General features: G+C 34.0%; 4 protein-coding genes across 4 annotated transcripts; 3 read left to right on the top strand and 1 right to left on the bottom strand.

Annotated features, from left to right (window-relative positions):
* The first annotated feature begins 1,010 nt into the window (after positions 1-1,010).
* LOC100267995 (non-specific phospholipase C6) lies at positions 1,011-3,125 on the top strand. The gene is made up of 3 exons (XM_002280170.4): positions 1,011-2,359; positions 2,460-2,636; positions 2,735-3,125. The coding sequence occupies exons 1-3, from the start codon at positions 1,261-1,263 to the stop codon at positions 3,031-3,033; spliced, it is 1,575 nt and encodes a 524-aa protein (XP_002280206.1). The 5' UTR covers positions 1,011-1,260; the 3' UTR covers positions 3,034-3,125.
* A 1,274-nt stretch (positions 3,126-4,399) lies between these two features.
* On the bottom strand, positions 4,400-6,867 carry LOC100264705 (mediator of RNA polymerase II transcription subunit 30). Its single transcript, XM_002283955.4, has 3 exons — positions 6,397-6,867; positions 5,150-5,251; positions 4,400-4,814 (listed from the first exon to the last, which is right to left on the bottom strand). The coding sequence occupies exons 1-3, from the start codon at positions 6,832-6,834 to the stop codon at positions 4,716-4,718; spliced, it is 639 nt and encodes a 212-aa protein (XP_002283991.2). The 5' UTR covers positions 6,835-6,867; the 3' UTR covers positions 4,400-4,715.
* A 1,391-nt stretch (positions 6,868-8,258) lies between these two features.
* LOC100262841 (thylakoid lumenal 17.9 kDa protein, chloroplastic) lies at positions 8,259-9,596 on the top strand. Its single transcript, XM_002280185.5, has 4 exons — positions 8,259-8,583; positions 8,708-8,822; positions 8,923-8,992; positions 9,237-9,596. The coding sequence occupies exons 1-4, from the start codon at positions 8,309-8,311 to the stop codon at positions 9,455-9,457; spliced, it is 681 nt and encodes a 226-aa protein (XP_002280221.1). The 5' UTR covers positions 8,259-8,308; the 3' UTR covers positions 9,458-9,596.
* A 3,967-nt stretch (positions 9,597-13,563) lies between these two features.
* On the top strand, positions 13,564-14,955 carry LOC104882368 (uncharacterized). The gene is made up of 2 exons (XM_019226634.2): positions 13,564-14,544; positions 14,636-14,955. The coding sequence occupies exons 1-2, from the start codon at positions 13,564-13,566 to the stop codon at positions 14,654-14,656; spliced, it is 1,002 nt and encodes a 333-aa protein (XP_019082179.2). The 3' UTR covers positions 14,657-14,955.
* The last annotated feature ends 6,691 nt before the right edge of the window (positions 14,956-21,646 follow it).

Raw genomic sequence — 21,646 nt, 5'->3', positions numbered from 1 at the left:
AAAGTTAGTAACCCCACCTAAAAGCTATATCTAAATACCCTTAAATATTATGTTTCCCCTTCAAATCCTCCTCTCTCTCTCTCTCTCTCTCTCTCTCTTTAATAAGGGTAAAAAAGTCCACTCTTATAAGGCTTTAAACCCAATATTTAAGTATTTTTTTTTCAAAAGAAAAGAAAAATGATACCAATTTTCAAAAGAAAAATCCCTTGCCTCACATGCATGCCATTTTACTATTAGGTATATTAATATAAAAACATTTTCACTTTTTAGAAGCATTTTTTCTACTAAAGTTAGTAGATGATTCCATTCTTTTCAAAAAGCTGCATACATGTAATGGTGGTGATTTTGTCTATATTTGTGGCTGTGATGTGTGGTGGCCACGGCCACTAGCCACCAAGAGGAAGACCTGGCTCCAATCCAGTGGATGTATCCACCACCACCACCCCTTCATATGGCATGTGATTTTGCATTCTATGTTTTGTCTTTTCATGGATTTTCCCAAGAATAGTTTTCTAGAAAACACCATTATCTTAAATGAAACATAGTCAAACATTTAATACATTTGTTTTTTAATCAAATATTTAATTGGGTTCCAAATGAGGCCATGGATGGAACACCATTAATGTTCAGAAAGGCCAGCAAAGACTGATTTTCTTGAGAGAAATTTTTACTTATTGAACACTGTGCCAAGTATTATCTCCCTCAATGTTAATATCAGATCCATTTTTTGTGACAAAAACCCACTAGTCATTTGGACATCAAATCCTCAAAATCTTTGTGTTTTGACTCTGTGGTTAATATGGAAAGAGATACTTCCTAGCGGGGGTTGGATTCTTGTGACTCTTGTGAATGTGGGTGGATAGTTTATAGAGGTTGCAATGAAAGATTACATCAGTTTTATATAGAAAAGTGAATTTAAGGAAAAAATGTAATAATAATAATAATAAATAAAAAAAAAGAGGAAATCCCCACAAATAAAATAAAATAAAATAAAAAGCAGCATTGAAAGGGAGTGTGAATGCTAAATTGAAGAAGGAATTGGGTTTCCTTTTCATATCTCAAATCAGTTTGCAAGGTGAGATCATCATAAGCCGGCACTTCTCTTTCTTTGTGGTTTTTCCAATAAAGTGCAACAGTCATAAATGGTGGAGATTGCGCTCTTAATTATGGGTGAGGACATCTAATAAGAGACAGAGGATACATAAAGCTATACACTATCAACCCATTTGGCAAAGAGAAGGATTCAGTTGAGAATCAAGGATGGGGAAGGGTTTCAGTACCAGAGGGCCTCCCTTTTCCTTCATTTTCTTTCTGTTTCTCACACTTTCAAGTGTTTTCCAAGATGCCCATTTGGGTGCGGTTGCAGCACAGGACCAACGCATCAAGACCATTGTGGTCTTGGTTATGGAGAACAGGTCCTTCGATCACATGCTTGGATGGATGAAGAGATCCAACTCAGCAATCAATGGAGTCACAGGCAAAGAATGCAACCCAGTTTCTACCAAGAATCCATCCGAAGAAACAATCTGCTTCAAAGATGATGCAGAATATGTGGATCCAGATCCAGGTCACTCCTTTGTAGCAGTGAAACAGCAGGTGTTTGGCTCTGGCACCACTCCTTCAATGATTGGCTTTGTCGAACAAGCCCTCACCATGTCCAAAGAACTCTCTGAGACAGTCATGAAAGGCTTCAAGCCAGAATCAGTCCCAGTTTACGCCAAGCTGGTGGAGGAGTTTGCAGTTTTTGACAGATGGTTCTCTGCACTTCCTGGCCCAACACAACCCAACAGACTCTTTGTCTACTCTGGAACTTCCCATGGTGCTGTAAGCCATGTGAAGGAGAACTTGATAAAAGGTTTCCCACAAAAAACCATATTTGATTCACTCCATGCGAATGGTAAGGACTTTGGCATATACTTTCAAGAAGCCCCCACAATATTTTTTTATAGGAATATGAGGCAGCTCAAGTATTCCTCCAAGTTCCGCCTCTATGATTTGCACTTCAAGAAGGATGCTGAAAAGGGCAAGCTGCCCAGCCTAACAGTGATTGAGCCCAGGTACTTTGATATCAAGATATTGCCTGCAAACGATGATCACCCCTCTCATGATGTTGCCAATGGGCAGAAACTTGTGAAGCAGGTGTACGAGACCTTGAGGGCCAGTCCTCAGTGGAATGAGACCCTTTTTATCATTACTTATGATGAGCATGGTGGATTCTATGATCATGTTGAAACCCCTGTAGACAATGTCCCTAGTCCTGATGGCAACACTGGCCCTGCTCCTGATTTCTTCAAGTTCGATCGCCTCGGGGTTCGGGTTCCTACAATCATGGTCTCTCCTTGGATCAAGAAAGGAACTAGTAAGTCCATTTGAGTCTGCATCTGCAAGCATTTTGATGATTTTATCGACCATTCTATTGTGTTGATCTGCATTTTTGTGTTTCTGGGCTGTTTCTGTAGTTGTGACTCGCCCAAATGGGCCTGCTGAGAACTCTGAATTCGAGCACTCTTCCATCCCTGCCACCATCAAGAAAATGTACAACCTGCCATCGAACTTCTTGACTCACAGAGATGCTTGGGCCGGCACATTTGAGTCTGTCGTTGGGGAGTTAACTTCTCCCCGAACTGACTGCCCAGGCAACCACCCTTCCTGTCCTTCCTTCAAGTACTCTTGAATGAATTCATCAGAGAAATGTAGTTCTAGTTCTAAGCAATTGTGTATGATTTTGTTGCAGAGACCCTCCCAGAAGTGACTCCTCTGAGGAAAACAGAAGCAGATGAAGACCGGCAACTGTCTGAGTTTCAAAATGAAATAGTCCAATTAGCAGCCGTTCTTAAGGGCGATCACCACTTGACCAGCTTCCCAGATGAGCTGTTCAAGAACATGACGGTGAAGGAAGGCCGTGATTATGTGATAGGAGCCGTTGCAAGGTTCAAAACAGCGAGCAGACAAGCCTTCATAATGGGGGCGGACGAGTCTGCCATTGTAGACATGAGGTCCTCCCTCACAACTCAACCTTCAGTCCACTATTAGTATGCCGTTGTATAGACTCGTTCTTATTGAATCCAACACAGTTGTAATAAAACAAGCTTTAGTGTAAAATGCATTGAAGTATTTATGTCCCATTCTCATATGCCCGAAAAGGATTAACCCGAGAATTTAATTATCGACTTAATCAACCTTTCGATCTCCCAAATGCCATTTTTCAACAAAGCAGGTGGTAGGTAGTATGCATAATCACATGAAAAATCCTGAATGCTTTGAACTAAGTACACGGGTTGTCTCCTTTGAATTCTACAATCAAAATATTCAAATCTGCAAGGCATAATTTCAACTAGGCATCCAACCATATATGGGATTTCATGAGATCAAAAGACAGGAAGTCAGCAGCTAGTGAGACAAATATTCACAATCCTTGTTCGATAAAATCCAAAACAAATGATGTAAACTTGCTCTGATAGGAAACATGCAGCCAAAATCTGTGTTCCAAGGGTACAATTAAATAAATAAATAAAGCAAGACAACAGGGAGAGAGAACATTTTCCAACCCTGTAGAGTCTCACAAATTCTGGAAAGCTGTTAAAGTTAGTATTCGGAGGACATCTTTCAGAAAGCAGAAAAAGGAGCAAGAATCCACATGGGTTTCACATACTTTGTGAAGAATAAATTCTGTAATCGTCCCTAACAGTGAAAAGGAGTTCCTGCCAGGAATTATTTCAATAATTATCATTTCGGGTCAGGAGAGTCCCTTATTGGCGAATGGGCTGGCTGTCTATAGTCCTGTTTATCTCACATTCTGCAGATTCTTAGATATCCGACAATATAGATACTTCCTTGTCCAAGGTTTCATTCTTTCCTCCAAACAAAAGAAGCATAGGTGACAAGATTTTACTGCATATAATTCGAAAACAGAAAATTATTCACAATATAATGAAATCATTAAAGACAACCATTGTTACTGTGACGTGATATGGAATGGCAATGCAGAAGCAAGATATACCATCAAGAATTCAAGTAGGTCTTAACCGAGCAAGAGTAATGCCTAAATGAGCTCAGGACAATTGGCTAAAAAGCAGTAACTTGTTGCACAAAATCTACTCTATACGGTGTCATTAGGTCATCAAACTTGGACTGGGAAAACCAGAAAGATTCCCAACTTGCTGATCAAGTAAACATGCTAATGCTCATGTTTTAGCTAACATGTTCCTGAGGAACAGCTCGAGAACCTGCTCAAGCTAGCCGTGGGGATCAAATTCCTGAGATTTGGACCTCATTACATAGATTGAGGTTTCTTTTATTTTATTTTGTTTTATTTTATTTATTTATTTATTTATTTTTTTGAGTCATTTCTCTCATCTATCAATAAAGCAAAGGAATGAACTAGTAGAACTAAAGACCATAAGACAATGAATTAAACTTTTCATTCTGCAATTTGTCAACTACCTTGTCTACAGCATTTAACAAACTAGGAAATTTAAAGAGCCACAAAGCTCTATTTTTATATAGCATTTCACCATAAACATCAAATTTTCTGTTTGGGAAAAATCACATTCCTGAATCAGATTGAAGAAACATCTCCAATGAATGATTTTTTTGCTTTTCCTTTTTCATTGCCAACACTAATGACAAAAGAACAATAACCTCAGGAGTATTCTTGGACTCAAGGGTCTAATCTCAGGAGCTACTCAGTGAGACAAGCACATGTGTTCTGAACTTCACACAGAACACGGACTTTGCCATGTCGATATGTCTGTAATGAGATCTCGAAGCTGATCTATGAGAAGCTTGAGATACTTGTTCTTGTCTGCAAGCTCCTACATTTTAAGAATCACCAATCAGAAGAAGCTTAAGCAGCATATGTAAGATAAAAGAAGAAACAGGGTTCTTTAGAATTAAGATTAATTAAGGCATGTTAAAACAAGACGCAAAGCTTCCCATGCAAACTCGGACCCTCTACTAGGAAAACATAGAGTCCGCCCTTTTCCCCCTAGTAAACCAGATTGGATTAGTTTGAAACATGCACCTTTTTTAATCCAACCTTAACCCTCAATGAGAGTATCCCTCAACAACCAATCCAAGACAAGGAAGAAAACCTAAACCTAAAGACTAGGAGATTCACTGATATGAATTTACTGCATATTATGAATACCTTTCTTAAATTAGAGGCACGCTCCTCTAACTTCTCAATTTCAGCTTGATCCGCTTGAGACGCTGAACCACTTGCTGCCGAACTTGCTTCAAATGCTTTTGCCTATTTTAAGACACATAATCACTATGTTAACTTAATCAAAAGATGTCATCTAAAAACATGGTCTTAAATTTTAACAACATTTGCCAAAATATCACCCAATTTTCCAAATTCTCTTTGCAGACACAAAAATATTAGAGGAAGCCAAATATGTCATATGGTAACAACAAAACACTCACAGTTTCGGAAACAGGAATCCAAACTTTTCCAGATGTACGCACACACAAACATTTTTTATATATACCTTACCAGTACTATAAAGTTTGAATTCAAGAGCTTTCCCCAACTCAATTTTTTATATAAACCTCCATGTTTATTCTCTAAATAGCATCACCAAGACTTCGTTGAGTTAGTTTGGTGAGTACCACATTGTAAGATCCCTCAAGAAATTAATGAAGTAGGCTATCTTGCTCATCAAGCATGTAATACTATATAAGTACAGGGAATTGAACTGATGTTCTACACCTGGTTTTCGATTTTTTATTATTATTATTCCTTTTAAAGATTTGTTGTCCTTAGCCTTGCAAGATTCTTCCCCATTTCTAATAACTTCATTTACTAAAAGCCAAGTCTTTGCTATTATGCTTTTAGCAATACCAGTGAAGATACTATAACACATTTCTGAAATAAAACTTATCGGACCACTTCAAAGAGTAGCTTCTATGGTGGTGGTGGTGGTTGTTGTTGTTGTTGTTATTTTTTTTTTTTTTCAGTAACCTAAATTAAAGTGTTTGTTGTATGAAGAAATAAGAGAGGAGCATATATGATTGGGATTGAAATCTCATGAACAATCCAAACGTGACAAGTTGTGTTCCATTTTCTCATACCAATTCTACATTACTCGTTAGATTATGGTTATTAAAATGACCTAATGATCATGCATTACAATCAAATAAAAAATTAGAGTTCCATTAGAAGGAAAATTTTAAATTTCCAGAAAAATGGACATGAAAATTCAATGCAGCATGGAATTTGAAATGTGATTGCTTGAAGCTGTCACTCGTCGAGAATTTTCGAACTACCATACCAAAACCCAAAGTTTCACGTTGAATTTCGCTAAATTCCAAGAAAATTAAAAATAAACCTTGAATTTGCAAAGTGGGAACATGAAGGCCCAAATTTGCATAAATCTAGGGTTCCGAATCCACCTTTTGAGAACTTTGGATTGCGTTGAGAACAGCACGCAGCGAAGCCACGGAGGATTTGTAGCGAAGGCGAGCGTCGTCGAGAGCTCCACCACCGGCAATCTCCATGTGGTGCGAGAAATCAGACGAAGCGTCCCCATTTAGGGATGCGGAGGAGTGGGAACTGGCGGCGGTGGCCGGAGGCGGAGGAGTTGACCAAAGAGTAGGGTTGCAGAGCTCGTCGTTCATGGAGGACAGGATCTGGAACGCTGATTCTATGGTTTCTTCAAGATGCTTCTGCCCTTCCAATGCTAGCTCCTGCGTTGCTTTCATAACTTTATCTTCCATGGAAGCTCTGTTTGGCTCGTGAGAAAATTGCCGAGGAACCACTCTGGCGATGAAACGCAGCGTTTTGAATCCTTCAAAGCCCAACTGAACTCGAGCGCGTAATTTTATTAGCATATTTAAGAAGGAAATCAGGAATTAGTAAAGAGTCTGGAATAATGTTTTTTTTCTCCAAGAAATTAGATTTCCAAATTACGAAAAAATATTACTAACAAATATTTGGATAATATAAAAATGAAAGCAAAAAATAAATAAATGAATATTAATTATTGTATCATTTTTTAAAATACATTATTATGCTCGAAAAAATAATAATATGTTTTCAGACATTTTTTGAGTAAATATAATTTATATTATAACCTATATGATTTTATTATGAAGAAAATAAATTTATTTTTAATTATTATTATTTTTAAATATTGTCGCATTTATTCTTTAAATTGAGGTGCAAATAAGCATTCTTTAGGTGATATTTGTATATGATATATATTTTTTAAATTTCCAAATATCTATATTTTTAATAAATATTTTGCAATTTGAATAAATATTTATAATTTTATTAAAATATTTCTATCTTAAAGCATACTCTGGCACACGATTACAAAGACCTATAAGAGAAAATATTCCTCTCTAAATTTGAAAAAAAATTAGTTATATTGACTTTAATGGTACATATTTATAATTTTATATAATTTATATGACTTATTTTTAGTTTTTGAAGGAGAAATTAAAATTCATCATTATAACGAGATCCAAACCTAACTGTATAAATATTGTTTACTTTGAACTCAAAAGGATCCTTAACAGGTAATATTTATACGATTGGATACGAGTCGTTATAAATTGTATCAAAGTTAATTCTCAACCCCTGTGTGGAGGTTTATTTAGTCCCATAAGAAATGTTTATTTGTTTGGTCTCATAATTCATTGAAACATAACGAAGAAATTGTATTTATATAAGGGTGTTGTGATATCCCACATTGGATAGAGAATAAAGTTTCTAACATTATATAAGTATGAACTCCTTTTAACTTTATAGATGCTGAGATTTATTTGACTTCAAAGCGGATAATATCTATATGATTGGGTACAAGTTTTAACAAATTGTATTAGAACCGATGTGTTTAATTATGTAAAGAGTGTTTTAAAGTCGTGAGAATTCTTTTGAATTACATATTTGATTGTTGGATCATTTGATACCTAGGATTCTTTTTATGAAGTATTTTGAATGATAATTCTAAAAACAGAATTTTTAAGAATAATTTTTTAAAAATTATTTTATGATGTTTTATAAGAAAAAAATCTATTTAAAAACTTCGAATGTTATTAACTTATTTTTATATTTTTAGATATATTTTAAAAATAAAATTTATATATAATATCTTATTTTTAATTGCATAATTATTTTTTAAGTGAAAAAAAAATATTTTCAATGTTTTTATTTTGAAGAATAGGATACTATTTTTATTTTTTATTTTTTTTTGTCCGCCAAAAAAACTAAATGAATTATTATTATTAATTACTGCGCATTTTCCAGGGAAAACAAAAATACCAAAAATGAAAATTTTGCAGGGAGGAAAGGATAGCAAGCATGTGTTTGTGTAGTCTCCTCTCTCCATCCCCCCCACTCTCCACACACTCAACAATCAAAGCTTCGTTTCACCTTCGAATCCCAACAGAAACTTCACGGAATTCCAACACAAGACCTTTTCTTCTACCCAATCTGCTCTCCTTTGCCCTCACTGTCAGCCTAGCTTCCTCACCACTTTCTCTTGCACTCCCTTCCATCAATTCTCAGTCCTCTCTGCTCCCACCCACCACTCCATTTTCACAATCTAAGAACTTGCAGGTTGGGTTAGAAAATGGGTATGACCTAACTCTATTTTTGTTTGATGGGTTTGCATTTTTTTTGCTGATAATGGTATAATTGTTTGCTGAATTTTTTATGGCTTAATTGTAAATGGTTCGGTAAAGTGTAGCATTTTTGCAGGAAAATCAGGCCCTGTCCATCAATTAATCCGGGTTGTGTTTCAACAAACCCGAAATCTTCATCATTTGCATTCCCATTGACGATTCCTGAGAAGTATTCAGACAATGCCGTTCAGGTTTTGGACACATATGCTTGTGCCATTCTGTATATTGAGTTGAATTTTTGGTTTTGGGTGAATTGAAAGATGGATTTTTTTTTTCTGACCTGTTTTGCAGAAATTGCAAGAAACAATCCTAAAAACACAGAGAAATGCAAAGATTCAGGTGGTTGAAGACACTCCAGATGGTAATTGGACTGAAAAAAGATGAAATGAAAACCAATTCAATTATGTGTTTGTAGGATGTTCTGACTGCCAGAGTCCGGCTTTTTGTTTTCTTTGAAACTAAATAGCATCATACCCTTTTTCTTTTGACCAGTCTTTTCCTTTTTCTTACCTTTCTCAGATACCAAACAGAGCTTGAGCATATGCAATCTTACTGAAATTTTGCTATTGATAAGGGGTATTTGTTGGTGATTTTTTCTTTTCCAGGCCAATATCTGAGAGCTGAGGTTGATGGAGGTTTTGGCAGAGACATAATGGAGTTTTTGGTGAAAGGAGATGTGGTTGCTTATAGAACCATGGCCACAAAAGTAACATATGTGTACCCCTTCACCACAGCTCTAGGAGATTCAAAAGGACAAGAAGAAAGGATGAAGAAGATTATTGACCTGTTGGGATGGTATGCTCCAAGTTTGGATTCTATGGATTAGATTAGTTATTTCATGTTGCCTGTACAAATATATTATTACTTACCTTAAATTTCGGATATGATTATTCATTATCATGTTCTTTAATTCTTAATAATCAAGAATCTGATGGCAGAGAAAAAAGGATGGTATTGAATGTTCATCCATGTGTCCAAATTCTTGGTTTCTTTTTTCTTACACTTATTGCTTCAGCTGTTTCTGGATGATAACATGCTCTATAAAACCATTTCTTGTTGGTCATATTGCAGCAGGATAGGAGGGGAGAAAACAAACCTATCAAAACCAATTACTTGTTTGACCTATGGATTTTAAGAACTTAGTGAAAATGATTGATGAAATTATCAAAACACCAATTCTTTAAAACGAATCATACATTGAAACATCTTGGTTGGGCGTTTGAAATATCAAACCTAGGATCACAAGCAACTGTGATTATATTAACCTTACATGTCATCACAACTTTTGATTTCAACACAATGCTAGATTAGTAGATTAAGTAGAAAAGGTGTTTTTCTTGGTCTTCCCCACATTTTCCAAGCAAATAGAAGTTGCTGCCCCTGTTGTTGGTCTGTCATTATAGAAGAAGTCAACGCATGCAAAGAAACTAATTCCTCTTGTGCTCCATTTTCTTATTATAAAAGGGGGAAAATAAAATTGGATATTCATCTTCCCTGCTGTGATCAGCTTGAGTAGAAGGGTGGTCCTGAGTTTGGACCCGCTCACATCTATTTGAGAAACCTTGGTCTGAGACCTAATATTTTATATTCATATCCAATTTGTTGTGGGGACTGTTTGTTCATGTGCAAGTTGAAGAATTGAGTGCAGTGTTCTGCTCGTGATGCTAGAGGAAGAACATGATCAAATCTCTCTCATATTTTTATTTGGCATAAAATATTAAGGAAAGTTGTTGGGAGTATGTTGACAAATTTATATCACGGCAGAAAAAATTATGAGACTAAGTTGAGTTTGTAAAGATTATATGAGTAGGTAAAGATGTGAAGAAAAATGGGAGACATCCGTAAGAGTAGATACTTGTAGTTCAGGGTGTATATATAAAAAAATGTGAAGGTAGAGAAACAAGAGATGTTTCTAGACTTAATAGTTGCATCTATTTATTTTATTTAATGTATGCATGGTTGGCGAAACCACATTAAATGTTAGGAAAAATGCCCATACACCCCTTAAACTTTTAACTATTGGTCAAAAGACCCCCTTAACTTTTTTATTGACCAATTTACTCCTTAAACTATTCACAACTGCCAAATTAATACTTCAGTTAGTCACACGTTAAAATACTAACGGAATAAACACATGCCACTCACGTGGCTTTTAAATGCAAACTAAAAAAAACCCAAACATCCAAAACCCAACGGAAGAGAAGAGAACCAGTCCAGGTCCGAGAGAGAGAGAGAGAGACTGCACGCCGTTCATAGCCACTGCCAAGCTTTTCTTCGCCGTCTCGCCGCCCTTGTCCCGGCAGCGCCTTGGTGGTTCTGCCGCACTGTTCAATCTGGGTATGTCTTTTTTTTTTTTTTTTTTTCTTCTTCTTACGTCTTGCCATTTAAATCTTCTAAGAACTTTTATTTTTTTTTAATCTCCATGTGCGAATTTTTATTGTAGAAATTCTTGTTTTGGTTTAATTTCTGGGTTGGGTCTCTATGAAATTCTTGGTTTTTTACTTTCTCCATGTGCCTTTCACTAACTGTTGCATTTGAGGATGCCATAGAGCTGTTTGATTAAATGCCTGAGAGAGATATGGCTACTGCTAAGGGGGTTTGGTTGCTTGGTTATCCAATTTTCCAAATATGTTGGCCTTCCAAGTTTCCCTTGCAACCCATTTGCTACAAAAAAATATCAAACACAATAATTGGTTCTGTAATGATCCAGAAGCCAATAACTAAATCTTCAATTAGAGAAATTTCATTAATTTTGTCACTTGCAAATATGCCTTGTATCCATCCAAGAAATAATGCAGAGCTACATAAGGATTGATCATGAACATCCAAAATCCTGTTTATGAATCCCTTGGTATTTTTAGTGTGTTCCAGTTTGGTCCAAACTTGCCATGTCTAATTACACTATAGAATTAGTGTAGCACTTTTCTTTTTTATTATGAGAAGATAATGTAGTTTTTCCATATGTTCAGGCAAGGTCACTTTGTAAGTAAGCCTTACGATCTTAATGTCTTAACAACCATCTTATGCAACATTTGCAATGACGAAGCAGTTGATACTGAAAAATCATAAGCATAGTTTCAAAATTTGCATTAAGTCACTAAAGATTTTATCTCGTTTGATCCAAATAAGTTTATTTTTTATGTTAATTCATTAGTTAGGATAAAGGGAATTTGATCGCCGAATGTCTTTGTAACTCAACTGATTTAAGGTTTCTAAATACTTTGGAATATGGATCCATTCAAAAGAATATTATTAATTTTTACATTTTTCTACTGTTGCTAGGTGCATCTTTTTTTTTTTTCCCCTAAAGATGCTGGGTGCAGCTAAGTAATATTAATATGTAATATATAGTTTACTGTTAAAGATATGGCTTTTGGTTAGTGTTAAAGATACTGGGTCTCGGTGTAATGATTCCAGCCATATGGTCTACTGACTAAGCTAGCATGTTGTAATATTTTGAATTATGTGAATTGAACTAGCAGCAATCATGCACATGTGCATGAGCAAATTGTTATATTTTTTTTTCTCACTATTCTCTATATTGTTTTTTTTTTTGTTTAATTATGTTTTCTCCAGCTCTTCTATTAATGTTCTTGTTAATTTTGTATTGTAGCCATGGATGAAAGTCCACTGTCACTCCCTGGAAATTCACCTTCTATGCCAAATGTACAAGCCCCTCAATCCCAATATGATTTTATTGAGGCTGATGGCCAATCTGAAATTGTTAATGTTCCAATTGATGTGGAGGATGACGAGGATGACGAAGATTACAATTTGAGTGATTTTTCTGAATATGATGATCATATAATTGAAGATTTTGGTATGGAGGATGATGGAATCAATAGAGCAATTGGAGGCAAGCAGCTTGAGGGAGTTTGGAATGGTGAAGGAGATTCAGATCATGGGGATAGTGATGAGTTAAGGAGTGCAGAAGGGTCATCTGATGATGAAGGGAATTCAAGGCCTAGGTTCCCTGAGTTTAACTAGCGCATTGGCATGGAGAATGTACAGCTAGTGAAGGATAAAAAATTTGCATCACATGTCATCTTCAAGGAGGCACTAAAGGAGTGGTGTATTAAAGAAAAACATGATTTTGAGTATAAGCACAATGATAAGTGGAGAGTGATAGCTGTATGTAAAAAAAAAATGTGGTTGGAAGATACATGCATCCCAAACACAAATGGGAGATGCCTTTCAAATCAAAAGTTTTAAAAGCATTCATACGTGTGGCAAGGATCATAAGAATAGTAAGATTTCTTCAAGGTGGCTAGCCAATAAATATTTGCCATTCTTTAGAGATGATCATACTTGGACAACAAATGCATTGAAAGGTGCAGTGTTTAAGGACCATGAAGTTGATGTGACTTTGGACCAATGTTATAAGGCTAAGAGAATGGCATTCAAGATGATACATGGTGTTGAGGAGAAGCAGTATGAGAGACTTTGGGACTATGCAGCTGCTATTAGGAAGTGGAATGTGGGTAGCACAGTGAAGATACAAACTACGAATGATGTGTTTGAGAGAATGTATATTTGTCTTGATGCTTGCAAAAGGGGATTTTTAGCAAGTTATAGGCCACTTATTAGGATAGATGGTTGTCATTTGAAGGGGACAACAGGTGGACAGTTGCTGGTTGCTGTTGGAAAGGATGGGAATGATAATATCTTCCCAATCGCTTTTGCTATCGTTGAAATTGAGAATAAAAGCTCTTGGACTTGGTTTCTACAATTCTTGTTGGATGACATTGGACATGTGGATGAGAATGGATGGGTCTTTATCTCAGACCGACAGAAGGCAAGAAACAATTAATGTGCATGTGAATTATTTATTTATTTTTTAAAAATATCATGATCTATAACCTGAATATGAATAACTAATGTATATTTGCGTATTTTTTATGGCAGGGATTAGTAGAGACCTTTAAAGATTTGATGCCTAATGCAGAGCACAGATTTTGTGTTAGGCATTTACATGCAAATTTCAAGAAGGATTTTCCTGGGAAGGTACTCAAAGATGCAATGTGGAGTGCTGCTAGGGCAACAACAAAGCATTCTTTTGACTTCCACATGGATGAGTTGAAGAAGCTAGATGTGAAGGCATATGAGTGGCTTGTGAAGTTAGATGTGAGAACATGGAGCAGACATGCTTTTAATCCAAGAAGCAAGAGTGACACTCTAGTAAACAATATAGCAGAGTCTTTCAATGCTTGGATTTTGGAGGCTAGGGATAAACCAGTGTTGACAACGATAGAGATCATAAGAGTGATGTTGATGCAAAGGTTGCAAACCAAAAGAGATCATATGAGAAGGTATGAAGGGAGGGTTTGTCCAAGAATCTATAAGAAGCTTGAGAGGATAAAAAACGAGGTTGGACATTGCATTTCTCGTTGGAATGGAGAGTCCAAATATGAGGTGGAGTATATTTATGGTGGAAGATATGTGGTGGACTTGAATGAGAGGACTTGTGGTTGTGGGAGATGGGGATTGAGTGGAATCCCATGTTTTCATGCTGCTGCTGCAATAATTGAGCATGGAGAGCAACTTGAGACTTATGTAGACATTGCTTACACTAAGGAGACATTCTTAAGTTGTTACCAATGGATGATAAGCCCACTTCCAAGCCATGAACAATGGCCAAAAACACCCTATGACCTAATCAAGCCCCCAAAATTTACAAAGAAAGTAGGCAAGCATAAGAAGGTAAGAAAGAGGGAGGCAGGAGAACCTATTAATGCATTTAGGGTGAGCAAGAAAGGAACTGCCATGAAATGTGGGAATTGTTTCCGGTGGGGCCATAATCAAAGAACTTGTAAAGCTCCTGATAACCCCAACAAGAAGGCTTATAAAAAGAAAAAGAAAGGGCAATTAGAACAATCATCTACATCTGGAGCTAAAGGGAGTAAAAAATTATTGGTAAATTTCAAGTACTACTTTGTTGAACTTTTCATCCAAATTTCAAGTACTACTTTGTTAAACTTTTTCAAATTTTTTGGCTTTTTATAAGGTACTCAGCAATCAAATATAGGTACTTAACAGTCAAGTCAAAGTCGTACAAAAGACAACACTAGTGGAAGCAAGAAGGATAAGGGAAAGGCTAAGGTTTAGTGGCAGCAAGAAGATAAATAATTTTTTAGTTCAATAATTTGTTTAGTGATACACAGCCTTCTAAAAATATTGATGGAGCCAATATACTTTTGTTTTTCAATATTGCTTGGAAAGTGTAATTATTGATTCATTGAGTGTTATTTTTTTGGCAAACAATATACCATTTGTGAATACTTATTTGATATTTCAATTCATGGCATATTGAGATCCTTTTAAGAATACTGATGGAGCCAGTATACTTTTGTTTTTCAATATTGCCGGAAAAGTGTAATTATTGATTTATTTTCTTAGAGTTATTGCATAAAGTTCAATTCATGGCAGATTGGGACACATTCATTTTTAGTGGTTATTGCATAAAGAGAAGAAGTACGCATCAACCAAATCACTCATACAACTTGAATCAAAATAAAGAGAAGAAGTAAGATCATCCCAAGATTGTTTGCTTTCCTTGTTGACTACTTGAATTATTACAGTGTCAAATCTACATCACACAACTCAAACCCTCCATAGCAGCCTCTCAATTTAATGGCTGTAAGAGAACCTATAACAGAAGGGGGACATATCCCATTGGCTTCTATTTTTCATTGCTCCTATATGACTTGAAACCTTTACAAGTATCAATGGAAGAAGAAAAAAAATGTAACTATACATTTCTTCCATCTAAAGAATAGAAACAGATTTCATAATTCTTGCAGTCACAAGGTTCCTAAAGATCTGGTAGTGTTATCTTCCCAAAGTTGTTGCGATCAAGCTTACTGAAGTAATCGCAGATCAGCAATATATCTTTCTCCCCAATCTTTCCCATCTTTTTGAGCTTGTAAATTACATTATCTGATTTGCTGAAACAAATAAGGGAAATATTTAGGGTTGATTTCTACATGAAGAAGGAGAAAATTAAGAAATAATAATTGAAGTGCAAATGGGAAGAAATAATAATTCGTGTTTGATATGTTTTTGTTGCAAATGGGTTGCAAGGGAAACTTAGAAGGCCAGCATATTTGGAAAATTGGATAACCAAGCAACCAAACCCCCTTAGCAGTAGCCATATCTCTCTCAGGCATTTAATCAAACAGCTCTATGGCATACTCAAATGCAACAGTTGGTGAAAGACACATGGAGAAAGTAAAAAACCAAGAATTTCATAGAGACCCAACCCAGAAATTAAACCAAAACAAGAATTTCTACAATAAAAATTCGCACATGGAGATTAAAAAAAAAATAAAAGTTCTTTGAAAATTTAAATAGCAAGACGTAAGAAGAAAAAAAAAAAAAAAAACATACCCAGATTGAACAGTGCGGCGGAACCACCAAGGAGCCGTCGAGACAAGGGCGGCGAGACGGCGGAGAGAAGCTTGGCAGTGGCTATGAACGGCGTGCAGTCTCTCTCTCTCTCTCTCTCTCTCTGCCGGACCTGGACTGGTTCTCTTCTCTTCCATTGGGTTTTGGATGTTTGGGTGTTTTTCAGTTTGTATTTAAAAGCCACGTGAGTGGCATGTGTTTATTCCGTTAGTGTTTTAACGTGTGACTAATTGAAGTATTAATTTGGTAGTTATGAATAGTTTAAGGAGTAAATTGGCCAATAAAAAAGTTAAGGGGGTCTTTTGACCGGTAGTTAAAAGTTTAAGGGGTGTATGAGCATTTTTCCCTTAAATGTTTATATATATATATTGATTACATTGTAGCTTCCTTTGGCGTGATACATTAAACAATTGGTGAACTCATATAGATCGCTGACATGCTCTCGTGAAAGTCTCGATGCTCTTAACATGTCACATGGCATGGCTGAAGTAGGAATGCTTAGATTTTCACTGATGTGTATGTTGAAAGCATGATCCACATTGTGTGATGAAACCAATACCTGCAAACCAATGAAGAGAATTTAGAGAAGTGTCTGTTAGTAGTATTAGTAAGTGTTTTGCCTCTTAGTTTTGTCATTCTTTTCAACCTAGATGAGATCATCAGTGTTGTTGTAGATTCCCAATATGGGTGTAGGTAGGTTTGAAATGAAAACCGATCTGATTTTTGATGGGATGAGTGATGAGTTAATTAGCTTTCAGCTTACCTTTTGTTGTTGATTAGAGGATTGGCCCATGGAATTTTACAGATATTTTGGCCTTCAAATCATGTCTACTTCAAACCTTCATGTCTTTATTTGTTTTATTTCACCATAAATAGTAGGTTTGTTTTTTATTTGTAGTTTCTTCAATTTCTAGAAGCTAGGTAGGTACCACTTCCAATCAAGTAGCTGCAACATCATGATCCACACAAGATAGCTTTCTGTTTTTGGCTTTCACTAGTGGTTGGAATCCATGTCATAATTTTCAAAATACAATATTAGTATTCTAAAATTTTTATTAGACGTATCATAACAAAAGAGCTATGATAAGTAGTATTTTCTTGACTTAAAACTCCTTTTTAGTTATAAGTTCGAGCTTGTATAAGAGGCAATATTTATTTTAAGATTTTTTCTATTTTCGAGAACAAAAAAAATAGGAAAACACATGATTAAAAACCATTTTCTATTTTTTGTTCTTAAAAAACATAAAATATGGTATTTTTAGGGAATATTTTTTTAATTGTTTTTATTTTTTATTTTTTATTTTAACTTATTTTTTTAGGGTTGTTTTAAAACATAATTATATAAATATATAGAATGATTAAAAATAAAACACTAACATAAAAATTATCATTAAAATATATTTAAAAATATTAAAAACAGATTAAAAACATTTTAGGTTTTCAAACATATGATTGTTTTACAAAACATCATAAAATCATTTTTAAAAACTATTTTCAAAATTTATTTTCTTAATTATAAGGTCTTTTGACAAAATTAGTCAAACAAGTACAACAACGTTTATTAAGTTTTAGAGTTTAATACACTTTACTTCCTCAACCTATGATGTGTTTTGTACATTACCCCATTAGATTTAAAATCGAACAAATTGCCCTCTCAGCTTATTAAACACCAATACTATGCCTTTTTTGTTATATTAGTTCAAATGGACGAAAATGTCATGTGTTGTGCGCATGATTTAATAAATAAAGATAAATTTGTAAATTAAATCACCAAAATAGAAGTAAACTCTCCTTCTTTTATTTCCTCGTTCTTCCTAAAACTCTAAATCCTCAAAGACCTACCATATCTACAAAACAATTAAAAATCTACAAAACGATGAAAAGAAAACTAAAAGTTGAAGAATATTAACTACAAAGCTTTGATTGATTTTCTTTATTTTTTAATGCCTACTTAGATTTTTGAATAACTCTGTCTTATATGATTCTAGATAAACTAAAAACCTGTTAACCTAATTATGTCTCACCATGATTTACAATTGGTCTCATGCCTAATAGAGAATGCCCAGAAAATGATCGAAAAGACAAATAACAGGATTTCATCATTTCCTTTTTCCTTCAATTTCCCAGCAACCAAACAGAGCATTATAGCATAAAATAGGAAAATCCCTTTGCCCTGAAACGAAACCGCCTAGAAAAAGATAAATAACAGATATTCATTTATCCTTTCTTTTTTCCTTCAGTTCCTGGCAACCAAATAGAGTAGAAGGGCATAAAAAATGAAAACCACCCCCTTTACTTGAAAATAAAACTGCCAAAAAAAAAAGGGAGAATTATGTTTTGGGGGTAGATGGGTCCCCAAATTAACAAAAGGTTCATGTAACTCTTCAAATTGAGCCCAAGACCCAATGAAAGTATGAAAATTAAATTGAAGGATATCATCCTTCAGTATTTTAAAAAATGCCCTTTATTGATTTTGAGAAAAAAAAAATAATATTTTTTAAAAATACTTTTATTTAATTTAATATTTTTTAAAAATAAATTTATTTAATTTAATATTTTTTAAAAATAAATTTATTTAATTTAATATTTAAAAAATATTTAATTTAATTTAATATTTTTGAAAACTACTTTTATTTAATTTAATATTTTTGAAAAAAAAATTATTGAAAAAAAATTATTTAACTTAATTTTATAAAACATTTTATATGTGTTCTTAAAGGGTATATTTGTCCATTACTATTTCATATCCTTCAACTCAATTTGAAGAGTTATATGGACCTTTTGTTAATTTGGGGCCCCATCTACCCCCAAAAGATAATTCTCCAAAAAAAAAAACAATGAAAAAAACAAATAACAAGATTTCATTTATCCATTATCTTTTCCTTCAACTTCCTAGAAATCAAATGGAGCAAAAAGGCATAAAAAACGAAAACCCTTTTGCTTGAAAACAAAACCTAATCAACAAGCCAGAAAAAAGGTTCCCAATGAGTAAAAAAAAAAAATAATGGAAATTTCATGGAAAGAAATGAAAAGCAAAATAAACCTAGGCTTACTTGAAAAAAGCCATGACTTGAGGATTGAAATGGGCTTGTGGGTGTTTAAGGATTGTTGGAAGAACAAATGGAAGAAGGAACAATTCTATTTCGGTGATTCAATTTATAAATTTGTCCTTACTAAGTTAGTGCACAACAAATGACATTTTTGTTCATTCAAATCAATACTGTCTAACAAAAAAAGGCATAGTGCTAATATTTAAGAAGCTTGAAAAATAATTTGTTCGATATTAAACTCGAGGGGATAATATGCAAAATACGTTAAATGTTGAAAGGGTAAAGTGTATTTTTAGCTCTTCAAAGTCAATCCAACACATGACTAGTGGCCCGTGACAACACGCCATTAGCCTTAGCCAGCTGAGCAGCTCGGTGGTTCTAGCCTTCATGAAAAACGGGGAATTGTGGAACTGGCAAGCAACATCATGTAGATATTTCCATAATGGTCAATTGTCTCACATCAAGTAAATTATAGGGCTACCTACAAAAAGCCCTTCATGCTTTCGAACAAAAAATTGTGAAGTGACAAGAAATTCAACCTAACACTTTAAATTTCCAAGTTTGTTTGTTTTTTTGTTTTTTTTTTCTCTCTCTAAATAAATTGCGTGTTCGACTTATGCCTTATAAGCTATCAAAACATGAGATATACAATCGGCCACATGGCCAGATTCCGTGCTAATCCTTCTTAATGCAATCCCATTGTAATGATATAAAAATGTGTTTAGCCAGGTAACACCAAGTCAAACACTTGTGCGTGTACGTCCTCAGTTGGGTAATTTTTTATTCAATATGACTTTCAAACAAATGTGAACCAATTTTTCTCATGATTCTGCAAACCCCCATTTTGGTTTTGCTATATTTTTGTTATCAATTGATCTAAATGATTAACCTTAGTCGTAGTAACGGGCTAACGGGTTTTAAACCTAATTTATCGGGCACTACTATTAGGTGATGTTTGGTTTTTTACGTAAATCTAAACAAAACTTAATTTAGCTTTAAATATAACTTAATAGTATTAAATATTAAGTTGTTTTGTTTTTTATTATTTAATTCTTATTTAGTATTAATATTAATAAGGTGAGAATCATATTGATATTGTGTTTTAGTTGTTTCAAAAAGATATTTTTAGTGTTAAGTAAAAGTTAAATATTTTGATTTTTTATATTATTTTAAAAAATTAGTAATAAGTAGATAAAAATATAAGTAATAAGTCAAAATGTTTTCCTTATAATTTTTTTAAATATATTTTATGCATGGTGTATATAATAAAAAAGATAATATATTTCATATTTGGTTAAAGATGAGATATGATAATTGATAACATAACTTATAGAACTATTTTTTTAATAAAAATTTTCAAGTGTTGAAAATTAAGAAGAGTTTCCTAAAATCGGTGCGGATTGTTTCCCTCTTGACAAATGAAACTTATCCTTCATTGTCTCATTAACCAACCTTAACCTTTTAAGGTCATATCTAGTTTTCAGAGTTTGTCTTAATTTGATACTACTCTTGTGGCCGCACTAGAAGAGTACTTTATCCCTAAATGTTTAATCAACCAACTTTGAGTGCAAGTAACATTTCACCCCTAACTACAACTTATTCGTTGATTCTTCAATATCAGTCGGTTTGGATCTTTACTTAGTTTCACCCAAGTTTCATCTTGATAATGGAAAAACCACCTAAACTCTTATACTATTTTATTTTCAATTAAATATGAGATATAATATATTATTTCATATCTTATGACACTACATCGGGGAACCAAATGTAACCTTAAGTAATGGTAAATCCTATGATATGTCAAGCTAATGCAACTATAATATGATAGATCATTTGATTATATATCTTGACAATTAAAATATGTGTCGTGCACATCCATTCCATGTAGAAAGGCTCTTTATATAATCAGATAACATATGCAGTTTCAATATGGGATTTCCACCACTCACTGACAATCATGGGTAAAGTCTTCTATCGCATCATGCACATGTTTTTAGATAGACATGAATGAAAAAACAAAAGAAGGGAAAAATGCAGAAGACCATGTTCATGAAAATGGCTTAGGTGTTATTGCTATTATAATATTTCCAATTACCACCATGTTTGAATTTTTCTAAGTATTTTATTCATATGATAATAAATATTTTGATCTCAAATCGGTTGTATTAATTAGATGATTTTTGGGTTGGTTTAGACTAGTGGGGGCACATGTCACATTGACTATGATGTCTTATTGGAAGAGAAATTTTAAAAAATTAAATTATTATTTTTTTAATTGAAAAAGTCATTTGATATGATCTGATACCAATTTTTTTATATAAATAATTCAAAGTGTTTGATTGGAAGAAAACTTACAAAAACTTTTTTAAATTTCTTAATTAGAAAAGTCATTGATATAATATAATATCCAAAATTTTATTTCAATAGTTTAAAATATACTATGAAGTCTAAATTGATTAAGACATAAAAATGATTTTTCCAAAACCATTATGAAAATAGAAATGATTTTTTTTTTAGTTTTTTTAAAGACTCAAATGATTTTAGCTATTGGAAACCATCCA

Source organism: Vitis vinifera, chromosome 17 (assembly GCF_030704535.1).
Source record: "Vitis vinifera cultivar Pinot Noir 40024 chromosome 17, ASM3070453v1".
Classification (NCBI taxonomy): domain Eukaryota; kingdom Viridiplantae; phylum Streptophyta; class Magnoliopsida; order Vitales; family Vitaceae; genus Vitis; species Vitis vinifera.
Note: the sequence above shows the minus strand (reverse complement) of the source record. Positions and strands in the feature narration are given on the sequence as shown.

Coding starts and splice junctions, on each gene's coding strand:
- LOC100267995 (XM_002280170.4), top strand. CDS start 1,261: ATGGGGAAGGGTTTCAGTACCAGAGGGCCTCCCTTTTCCTTCATTTTC. Junction 2,360..2,459: donor TTGGATCAAGAAAGGAACTA/GTAAGTCCATTT, acceptor CTGTTTCTGTAG/TTGTGACTCGCCCAAATGGG. Junction 2,637..2,734: donor TCCCCGAACTGACTGCCCAG/GCAACCACCCTT, acceptor ATTTTGTTGCAG/AGACCCTCCCAGAAGTGACT.
- LOC100264705 (XM_002283955.4), bottom strand. CDS start 6,834: ATGCTAATAAAATTACGCGCTCGAGTTCAGTTGGGCTTTGAAGGATTC. Junction 5,252..6,396: donor CAATCCAAAGTTCTCAAAAG/GTGGATTCGGAA, acceptor GTCTTAAAATAG/GCAAAAGCATTTGAAGCAAG. Junction 4,815..5,149: donor GTGCCTCTAATTTAAGAAAG/GTATTCATAATA, acceptor CTTAAAATGTAG/GAGCTTGCAGACAAGAACAA.
- LOC100262841 (XM_002280185.5), top strand. CDS start 8,309: ATGTGTTTGTGTAGTCTCCTCTCTCCATCCCCCCCACTCTCCACACAC. Junction 8,823..8,922: donor ATTCAGACAATGCCGTTCAG/GTTTTGGACACA, acceptor CCTGTTTTGCAG/AAATTGCAAGAAACAATCCT. Junction 8,993..9,236: donor GGTTGAAGACACTCCAGATG/GTAATTGGACTG, acceptor TTTCTTTTCCAG/GCCAATATCTGAGAGCTGAG.
- LOC104882368 (XM_019226634.2), top strand. CDS start 13,564: ATGCCTAATGCAGAGCACAGATTTTGTGTTAGGCATTTACATGCAAAT. Junction 14,545..14,635: donor AAGGGAGTAAAAAATTATTG/GTAAATTTCAAG, acceptor GCTTTTTATAAG/GTACTCAGCAATCAAATATA.